The 10,049-nt window shown below is 39.2% G+C and overlaps 2 protein-coding genes across 4 annotated transcripts; both read right to left on the bottom strand.

The window, feature by feature from the left end:
* Window positions 1–61: 61 nt before the first annotated feature.
* On the bottom strand, window positions 62–4,814 carry f2 (coagulation factor II (thrombin)). The gene is made up of 14 exons (XM_057331611.1): window positions 4,681–4,814; window positions 4,430–4,587; window positions 4,231–4,255; window positions 3,927–3,998; window positions 3,654–3,759; window positions 3,376–3,506; window positions 2,293–2,604; window positions 1,888–1,998; window positions 1,650–1,776; window positions 1,352–1,519; window positions 944–1,117; window positions 554–732; window positions 393–463; window positions 62–291 (listed from the first exon to the last, which is right to left on the bottom strand). Exons 1-14 carry the CDS (start codon window positions 4,799–4,801, stop codon window positions 136–138), a joined length of 1,911 nt encoding a protein of 636 aa, XP_057187594.1. The 5' UTR covers window positions 4,802–4,814; the 3' UTR covers window positions 62–135.
* A 690-nt stretch (window positions 4,815–5,504) lies between these two features.
* znf408 (zinc finger protein 408) lies at window positions 5,505–9,269 on the bottom strand. Of its 3 annotated transcripts, none has more exons than XM_057331530.1 (5): window positions 9,172–9,269; window positions 8,151–8,365; window positions 7,940–8,007; window positions 7,532–7,806; window positions 5,505–7,431 (listed from the first exon to the last, which is right to left on the bottom strand). In XM_057331530.1, the coding sequence occupies exons 1-5, from the start codon at window positions 9,194–9,196 to the stop codon at window positions 5,621–5,623; spliced, it is 2,394 nt and encodes a 797-aa protein (XP_057187513.1). In that variant the 5' UTR covers window positions 9,197–9,269; the 3' UTR covers window positions 5,505–5,620. The 3 variants fall into 3 exon arrangements, with proteins under 3 accessions (XP_057187513.1, XP_057187522.1, XP_057187531.1); XM_057331539.1 differs by having other exon boundaries at window positions 7,940–8,004; XM_057331548.1 differs by having other exon boundaries at window positions 9,087–9,262.
* Window positions 9,270–10,049: the final 780 nt, after the last annotated feature.

Genomic DNA, 10,049 nt, shown 5'->3' with positions numbered 1-10,049 from the left:
TAAAACTCCATCTCACACACTGGCATCAACATACAAAGAATTCAGAATTTTATTCATCACTTTGGAGGTTACATTAAATTTAACCAAAGTATTTGGTTCTTGTGTGGCAAAGGTCTTTTTTCAAATGCTGGAAGATCATTCTGTATCTGCCGAGTCTGTTTTGTCAATGACTTTTCTCATCCAGCGACGCATACGGAACAGGTGTGTGTAGAATCCATATTTGCCATCACGGTCGCAGCCCTCACCCCATGACACAATGCCAATCTGATACCAGCGTTTATCTGTAGGACTCTGTGGGCATTGAGAAGTTTTATAAGGACAAGAAGCTTGAATATAACTAGAAACCGTCCAAAATAGAGGTTTCTAAGTAACTTTTTCTACGTTTTTTTTACCTTCATCACAAACGGCCCACCACTGTCTCCCTCACATGCATCACCTCTAGTTGATTCGTGTGGCTGGAAACCTGTAAAACAGAAGTCAAGATGAGTGCATAAGCTTCTAATGAAAAGAATGTCTAAATGTCCCTAATGTGAAAGAACCTGGCTGGTCTTACCAGCACAGAACATATTGTCAGTGACGATGACAGAGGTAGAATTGCGGCACAGGTTTTGATCCACAATGGGCAAGTGAATCTGTTGCAGCACTGTGGGAAGATTTGCAGGGTTAGAGGTCCACGATTCCCTGAGGTTCCCCCAGCCGGTTACACGGCCCTTGTAGCCAGCAAACATCAAACTTGAGAAAGAAAGGGGGAAAAAGAAATCATTTAATTACTTTCAACAAATTATTACAAAAGTGGTATAGAGTGTATGCAGCCTATATGTTTTTATAAAGGAGATACATGTACTGTAATGTGTCACTTCGTCATTCATAAATAAAAGAGGACAAATACATAAAACAACTTGTTCAAAAGGTTACTGGGTTGTTAAATATTGTATTTTCTAACTTTTTTGCGATGGATTTGGAGGGAAGACAAACAGGATGTATCTCATTAGTAAAGGTAATAGGCTTCTTCATGTGCAGTAGGGCAATGTCTCTGTTCAGGTTCTCCTTCCAGTTATATTTAGGATGGACTATTATTTCATCAATGGCTGCTATCTTCTCAGTGCCCCTCTCATACCTGACTCAGACAGAAAAAAGAAAATGTTTTAAAACACCTTCAACAAGCAGAAGTAAGTATTACTCAGAAGTTTCTAAATCACTAAACAAGCTATTTCAGAGTTTAAACTAACAGAACTAAATACATTCACTGGTTTCATTTAGATTTGTCCTTTAATAATATACGTTGTTGTTGCTATTGAATGATGTACCATACATTTATATAGGTCTTCTAAACTTGTGCACAAGTGCATACTTAGTACGAGAGTGTTTTCCAAGACGAACAAGGATATCATTGGCTGTGAAGTTCTTGTTCCATGGTGGGTAGAGAAGGCAGTGAGCTGCAGTCAGAATCCAATAATCACTGATCAGACTGGCTCCACAGAGCAACTCTTGAGGACTGCGCTTATACAACATCACCTGCCTGCAAATAACATAAAAAACAACATACAATCCACAGGATTAGCTATTGGCCTTTATCAATAATGCCAAGCAAGCAAAGAGCGAGTTGTAATTACAAAATATATTTGATGTTACTGCTGTGCAACATTTACCATGGAGCACTGCCCATTTCAGCCTCCTCTCCACCAACTATTCTGCTTCCACTGTATGACATCAGTAACTCCTTTTCATTTTTATCTTCTTTACTGACCTTCTCAAATAAGGGGCGCACTCCACACTCTGACAAAAGACAATGTCATTAACTTTACTCTCAGCCGACTACAGAAAAGATCAAACGTCACCCCATGATAACATCATCAAAGCAAAGTGTGTAATACATGAGTCTCTTACCTTGCTCTCCATTGCCAAAGCTGCGGGGGCTAAAGAAAGTCTTCCTTTTGTCTTCAAGAGTTGTTCTCTCTCGACCACCTGCATCCTCCACAAATTGGTCCAGAGGGGCATCTGAGATGAAATGACAAAGACAGATTGCTTAGAGGGGTGTATTTATGAATTTAATCTATAAATCGATCTCTATAATTTTTGTTTACATATGCTAATGCATATGTAAACAATACCAAGAATTGTAATTATTCAAAATGGCCTTTTTTAAATTTAACCCATGCCAGATCTTCCTCTGTCCAAATATCATTCTGAAGAGTATTACAATAAACCAACTGTAACACTTTTCTATGGGGGAATATGTGTTTTTTACAATGTATGAATATGTATTAGGGCAAGAGGAAAAAAAAAACTCACCACACAACTCAAAGTCACAATAGTCAATGGTTATGTTTCCACTAGGTTCCTTGACATAGCACCAAGGTCCTTCCATATCTCCATCAGGATTTCTACAGTGATTCTTGACCAGCTGAACTTGAGGCAGAAAATCTTTTCCCTTAATCAAGGCTTGTGCTTCTGCTGCGTTCCACTGCAGACAGGTGCGACCCCCCAAAGTCACAGATAGATCTCCTGTGTAGGCCTCCCCATTTCCATCCTGACAGTTAGTCTTAACATAACGCCCTTGAGGATTTACTGTAGGAGGTCTAGGAGGAGGTGCAACAGTCTCACCTGAGGAAGAGAGAATGAGATGATCAGAACTGCTGGTTTGTCATAAATAAGGTAACATGTATGCAGAGAGTATTTTATTACTAGTAGTCTTAATGCACTGTTTCTTTATTTCTTGTGTCTATGAACTTAAGGTTGGTTGCGAATTGCAACCAATGGCCCACTACACCCCTACCCCTCCCTTTCAGGCTGAGAGAGGACTTCTTTCCCGAATAAGATAACGCATTTACGAAACATGCTTTGTAGAGCAGTTTGTCTGTTTAGGACTACTGTAGAAACAACATGGCGATGGCGACATGTCAATAACATTCCATGCAAGCAGACCAGCCCTATGTAGATAGAAATAACTCATTCTAAGGTAAGAAAAACATAACGCTTCATTATGTACGGTCTTTAAACACCTGTGAACACATAGTTATGTATATTGCATTTCTGTCAATAGATCCAAAAAATTACACACTGGACCTTTAACTAGACCAGTCTGGAGGAACTTAAAACAGAATGGAAACCTAACACCTCAATGGCAACTTAAAGGAATAGTTCACCCAAAAATATCTACAAAAATGTAATTGTTTATTCACCAAAAGTTATTCAAAACCTTCACACATATTTGGAATCACATGAGGGTGAATAAATTCATTTCTAATTTTTGGGTGAGCTGTCCTCTTGAGCCTTACAGGCCACACCAAAAACGTTCTGGTTGCAAATCCCAAGCTTTAGCCACTATACCACACCTTGTTTTTGTGTTTTTGTCTGTTGTGCAATTTTTTTTACCGCATTTCGGCACATTGCAGAATTCTCTCCTGACCATGGGGTCTCTTGTAAAACACCAGGGCCCACCACTGCTCTTATCTGGGTTTCTGCAGTGGTTCTCTGGTAGCTTTAGAAGTGTGACATTAAATTCACTAGCGAAGGGAAACAAGTGGAATATAAGCGTTGGAACATAATCCAGTATTCAACTAAATAAATGGTTTGCCATTATCAAATACTGAAAGATGATACTGTTAGATACTGGGGTTTCAACACAAGAATATCTACAAAACAGTACATACTGAATTCTGTGAGGGAAGTTGCTTTTCCAGTACTGACACACCCTTCCAGATTTGGTGACAGACACAATACCTTCATAGTTTTCACCAGTATGTCTGTAGCAGTCTCCTGTAAATCACACATGCAACTAGCAGGGTGATTTTACTCAACAAAACTTTGTGTACAATCAGTCACTTAGTTTAATCAAAAATCTATATTTTTACCTACTTTAGTTTTACTAACTTACTAATGTGTTCAAGTATGCAATCACTCTAACTACATTATTACACCCTTACCCTTCACATGCACACATGTTCTCACACTGTCGATATTTTCTTTTGTTCTGGGTAATGTTGTTCCTTTACAATCTGTGGGAATAAAAGGGAATTTTAAGTTTTATACATAGTTTTACAAAGAACTTTTGTTTACATTTGCATGCCAAAAGTTATCCACTCACACAAGACTTTTATTTTATACATTGAGCAGGGAAAGGCCAGTGAAAATGCACTTTGTCCTTGGTTCAATAGAAAGTGTTTACCCAAAATGTCGTCACTGTTTACACTGAAACTTTATGTTAAGTCTGTCAAAAGATATTCTTACCTAAATATTTTTCCCAAAATGCTTCCTGAGGACGTGAAGAAATTGAAATAGTTAGAATACTAGATAAAACAAACCTAGTTTTTCAAACGCCTATTAAGATAATAAGATATACTATATCAAAAATCAGCCCACAATTATTTCAAGCATTTCTAATTATGTTCCACAAGACCACTAAATAATGTCAAAATGCTTAGCTTACCGTTTTATCAACTCTCTCGAACACCTCTCGAGCTTCTTCATGGTCACAGATCTCCTCCACACATTCTCTCTCCAGATTCCCTGGCTTTAGTTCCTCAAACATTTTGTTAGCTCTTTTAGCCCGGATGATCTTGGAGGCTTCCTGGTTGTCAATAAACACTGAAGCCCAAAAAGTAAACACTTAGACCAAAACCGTCAAGAGCTAAGAAACATTAAGATTCTGTAAATTCAAATGTTCAATCAGGTTCTTACCATCGTAACACAATGTGAGCTGGAGAACTTGACCAAGAAGTAAGGAGAGTAGGAAAAGTGCTGGTTTTGCTCCCATTCTTGCAGACGAGTGAGGCTGGAATCCTATAAAAACTAGGAGCATCTCACGGAGTCTATCGCCCACTCAGTCACATAGCCCAAAACTGCAGCTACTGCAAGTTAATATTGAACTACCAGAGTTCAGAGAGAACAAAATGTCTGAACTCTTTGATGTCACTCAATGTCTCAGTCATTTCTATCAGATCACGCTCAGTAAAACATGCTTTACTTTCTGAGGAACATCGTCAGCTACATTTAATAAAAACAAAGTGATAACACTAAAGCTTCATATCTCAAAAGCTGGCTGATTAGATGTACTTGAATGTAAGTGAGAACTAAGATGAACCTAATTTCTTTCAAACCTATAAAAAAAGTTATGTCCTACAAAGTTATTAGAATAAACTAGTTGTGAAGTGTTTCAATATTTTATCCAATTGGTACTTCTAAAGAAGTAAATATATGAAAGATTTAAGCTGGTGTATAAATCTCATTCCTATTTAGAAGACAAAATAACTGCTGAACTAAAGATAAGACAACGGTTTACTAGTAAAATACGCAGTCATTCACTTTAACAGTTAACGAATGACAGGATAAATTCTTTTTCAAAGAAGATTCATCAAGGAAAACCCTCTTAAATTTCCTGACAGATGTACAATGTTTGCATAAACAGTGATGTAACAAGGTCCACTGCAAACAAAAGTCAATGTGTACTGATATCCACAGTGAACAGTCCTAAAAAAATCAAAGAACAACAAGCCATTAATTCAACAAAGCCGCCATGTTTATTTAACAAAGAAGTAAAATGATTGTTTGAGTCATTTTAGTTGTCTTGTTGTTGCTTTGGTCAGAAACAAAATGTGAAGAGACTGTATTAATATGAAAATTACATTTCTATTTCGACAGTTTCTGCCACTGAGCTTAGATCATCCTGACTTTGTAATATGACTAAACAACTATTAGGATCCTGTTCTGGAACTACGATACTGTTGTCACTAGCATTGCTGTCCTGCACAACCATACATTCAGTATTAGCTTCCTGAACTTCTAGACACTTGGCATCAGCAAAATGGTCTTGAATTACTATAGCATTGCTATCTGAGACGATAAACTGAATAATATTCTCACTGAACTCAATTTGTTCAAGCCCCTTATCAATTGTGTCATGGTGGTACACGCCAGAGTCCAAAACTACACTTTCCGGGTGAGACACTATTGTAAAGTCATCAGGGGCTTGAACGTATGGCACAGCTTGTCCATTCTCCAATCTGATGGCGTCACTCTTTCCTGGCTCACTCTGTGTTTTATGGCCTAACCTTCTGGCTCGAACTTGCATTGGCAATGAGTGCCCAGCTTGTTTGTGTGACTGTATATGCCGCTGTAGACTCTGCATCATTTTGTATTTAGCGCCACACTCCTGACACTTGTACGGCTTCCCCTCCTGATGAGATTTTAAGTGGCGCCGTAGCTTGGTCGCCATCGTGTACCCTTTCCCACACTGTTCACATTTATAAGGTCTTTCTCCCGTGTGCAGCCGTTCATGGGCCCGTAGTGTGTGAGGGTCCCGTAAAGCCTTACCACACACGGGACAGAGATACATCTCACCCGTGTGTGAAATCATATGCCTGCGCAGTTCAGGTACTTGAGAGAAGCACTGGTCACAGTGATTGCACTTGTAGGGTTTCTCTCCAGTGTGGATGCGCAAGTGTCCCAGTAAATTCCCACGTTGCCGAAAGCTCCTGTTACAGTACTGGCAGACGTACGGCCGTTCTCCACTGTGGAGACGCATATGGTTCCGCAAAGAACCAGAAGTGGCTAGTTCTTTATTGCACTCCGGGCACTTTATCTTCTGAGCCTGGTAGTCAGGCTCTTTGGTCCGATGGACTTCTCTGTGGACGCGTAGCGAGGGTCGGCGAGCAAAAGCTTTTCCGCAGACGTCACAGACATACGGCTTCTCACCTGTGTGGAGTACTAGATGTTCCCTGAGGTCACGTTTCAAGCCGTAGCATTTGTCACAGTCCGGGCATTTAAAGGGCCTCTGACCGCGGTGCATTAGCAGGTGAGCTTGGAAGCTTTCCTGCGAACTGTAACATTTACCACACTCATTACACAAGTACGGCTTCTGATCTTGATGTGTCAAGTTGTGTTTCTTAAGATGGCACAGCTGAAAGAAGCTCTTGTCACACTGGTCACATTTGTACCTCCTCTCTCGTATATTGGAGAGCTGAAGGAGATCCTGAGAGTCTTGCATTCTTTCATTGCATTGGTTCTCACTTACTTCCTCTTTGTCGTTACTCTCATCACGCTTTTTTAAAAGCTTTTTTTTGTTTTTCAGACCTTCACGCTTGTAAGTACGGTTAGCTGCAGAATGCACTTTTCGAGGTTTAGCTGCAAGGCGAGAGCTGGCTCTCAGGCTTCTCTCTGGGCTCAGCTGCTCTGATGAATTCAGGACTTGTGATGTAGATACACTAACGTTCTGAATCTCATCTCTAGCGGTAAGCTCCTCAGCCTGCTCAGCTTTACTCTCCCCATGTGCCTTGTCTGTTCCATGCTTCTCTAGAGCACTAGAATTACAGGCTTTGGAGTTCCGAGTTCTTTTCAACTTGATTTGAGGTTTACTCCTGTGAATCTGAGGTTTTGCATCTTCTTGTGTGACTTGCCCGTCAGTATTTTGTTCTGAACCACTGTGGACAGAATCTGTTGGAAGACACAGATTGTATTTAGCCAACATATTAAACACACAAGACCACATCATGGACCATCATCTATGCAGCAAAAATATTATGTATTAACTCACATGCACAGCCTGCATCATCAGGGTGAATTGGAGGGATAGCCTCCAGAACTTCCTCTTGCTCTTTTTCTGGTGGATCATATTTGCAGACTTCTACTTGCATGGCTGCTGTTTTATCCTCTGATTCCAGAGGCTCAAGAGGGGGTTCTTGTTGATCTCCCCACAGGAGCAGTTCTGTTCCGGGCTTAATGTCCTGACTGACCTGTAGACACAGCCTTCCATCCACTTCGAGCATACTGACATTCTTCTTTTCCTTATTGTGAGTACTGCAGGCAAACCTGTGAAGACATATGAGAGACAGTTAAACAAGCCTGGTACTATAATGTTACTAATTCATTTACAAACAAAATAGTGATAGCCTGATTAAAATGCATGACAGAAAGACTAATAGTGAATGCTGAATAAACATACCTTATCCAATACATTTCATCTGAGAGTTGTCCTTTCAACACAGTTTGGCATGTATTTTGTAATCCCTGCTGAACAATAACACTTATTTAGTTCTTAATTGAAGCTCACATGAATTACATACAGGATCACTGCTAAAACAAAAACAACACAGTAAAAGCTGCTACTGTTGGTTTAATAACAAACACCTGTCAGTACACACTGGTAAACATACCTCTTCTAACTTTTCCTTGCTAATCATTTTGTCAGGCTCATTCAGACCTAGCAAAGAGCCTTTCTGTAACACTCGCCCGACACACCACAAACCCAGCTGTCCATCTTTGGCCAGAGAAGGGCCCAGGGTCAGGCCTCGTGGTATTGATCTCAGCAAGCTGTGAATGGAATCTCTCATATCCTCAGACTCTTTATTGCTTCCAATGTGTGTAGCCACTAGAAAACACGTGACAATCATCATACTTTGACACTTTTTGATTTTGAATTCTCAATTCAGTTATGAGAAATGTCACCATGCACTATGTGACATCATGTGACTTACATAACATAAATATTGATTTAATACTAACAATGAATAGACATTAGGACGGAGATCAGCATTTAAAGCTTCAAATATTTACCAAGATTTAGTTCAGCTATTACTACTTCAATAATACTGTACAACCAACAGAAAGCTGATAATATTGTTAAAATATTATATTTTATTATTAGTGAAAACAATCATCTCGACATTAGTGTAAAGGCTGACTACATAACATCAAATCTATAATGTTGCATGCATAATGTAAATTTAAACACTTTCATTCAACACTACAAAAGGTAAACAGTGTTGTTTAACGTGTTCAAGATTTTGCTAAATGTTAGGGTCACTTCCACATGGTACTTTGGCAGTCTATCCATGATGCTTGTAAACAACACCAGCAACAACAGATTCGTTGTTATGCAGCATTGTGGAGCTAACGTTAGCTGATGTGACAAAAATTAAGCTAGCTCGGAGATGAACCCTGATGCCTGATACATTTCGCATAGTTAGCGGTATTAAATACTGTGTGGATGTAACTTAGTCAAGTAAATCTCCAACTAAACATTGTTTTTGATTTGCGTCTATATAACCCATGCACATGCTCATGTGTTGCAAAGTAGGACATTATACTACCTAGCAGCGATAACCTATCAATAACTGGTCGGATCTGTTTGCTTATTTTAACGTTTTAAACAAGAATAAAACAATTAAAACCAACTCTGGGATATATTTCCTCTGCGCATTGGCCACTCGATGGTCTGTTTATCCAGTTGAAACTCCGGGAAAATTATCGTTCTCCAGCAAACATAGCATCGGCCGGAAGTAGCTGTTACAGTGAAACTCTTCCCTCTTTACATGCCTCTTTATATAGCAACACCCCCCCCCCTTAAATGTTTTATTTTAAAACAACCCGAAGGCGAAATGAAAGTCAATTATAGAAATGACTTAAAGTGTCAATTAAAATAATACGAACCTATACAGAGTACCATTTTCAAAATTACAAACTAATCTATTCTATAACGAAGGGTATTCCTCTGTCGACTACACTACTCTCTTTACGCATTCGTTGTTTATTTCAATTACTCTTTTGTGTTTCTGTACGTGCAAATGTAAAAAAATATTTTTCAATGACATGCAAAACGCGTATCCCTGTCCAATGCACAAAATGTTCTAGCACAAGGTGGGGCTAGAGAGACATCTCCATTGCACGCCTCTTTAGAATCAAGGAACAGGAGCATATAACATTGTTTGGTGTAACTTTAGGTATATTTTTATAATACCCATTTCCAGTAGCTCACACTATTGTTTATTATCCTGTATATATTTTGAAGAAAATGCAGTGTTGGTCAGTAGGTTTAATGCATATGATTGTAGCAGCAATGGAAGCAAATCAGACATTTGAGGAGATTGGAAAAAGGACGAGGAAGATCTCCAGCAGTATTATGGAGGAATTTCATGATATGTCTTTATGTTTTTGATCATTATTCACTATGTATTGCTCTTCGTTTTAAACACATTTGTATGAGATTCTGAAAAGCACCCTGCACAGCTGTGTTTTTGATGTCTGGCAGTGTTTATGAAATCTGGGGACTTTTT

Source organism: Triplophysa rosa, linkage group LG1 (assembly GCF_024868665.1).
Source record: "Triplophysa rosa linkage group LG1, Trosa_1v2, whole genome shotgun sequence".
Lineage (NCBI taxonomy): Eukaryota > Metazoa > Chordata > Actinopteri > Cypriniformes > Nemacheilidae > Triplophysa > Triplophysa rosa.
This window is presented reverse-complemented; position numbering and strand designations above follow the sequence as displayed.

Coding starts and splice junctions, on each gene's coding strand:
- f2 (XM_057331611.1), bottom strand. CDS start 4,801: ATGCTCCTAGTTTTTATAGGATTCCAGCCTCACTCGTCTGCAAGAATG. Junction 2,605..3,375: donor CTGCAATGTGCCGAAATGCG/GTAAAAAAAATT, acceptor TCTCTTCCTCAG/GTGAGACTGTTGCACCTCCT. Junction 1,777..1,887: donor CTTTGGCAATGGAGAGCAAG/GTAAGAGACTCA, acceptor GTCTTTTGTCAG/AGTGTGGAGTGCGCCCCTTA.
- znf408 (XM_057331530.1), bottom strand. CDS start 9,196: ATGCGCAGAGGAAATATATCCCAGA. Junction 8,366..9,171: donor CAGAGGAAATATATCCCAGA/GTTGGTTTTAAT, acceptor CGTGTTTTCTAG/TGGCTACACACATTGGAAGC. Junction 8,008..8,150: donor GCAAGGAAAAGTTAGAAGAG/GTATGTTTACCA, acceptor GTTATTGTTCAG/CAGGGATTACAAAATACATG.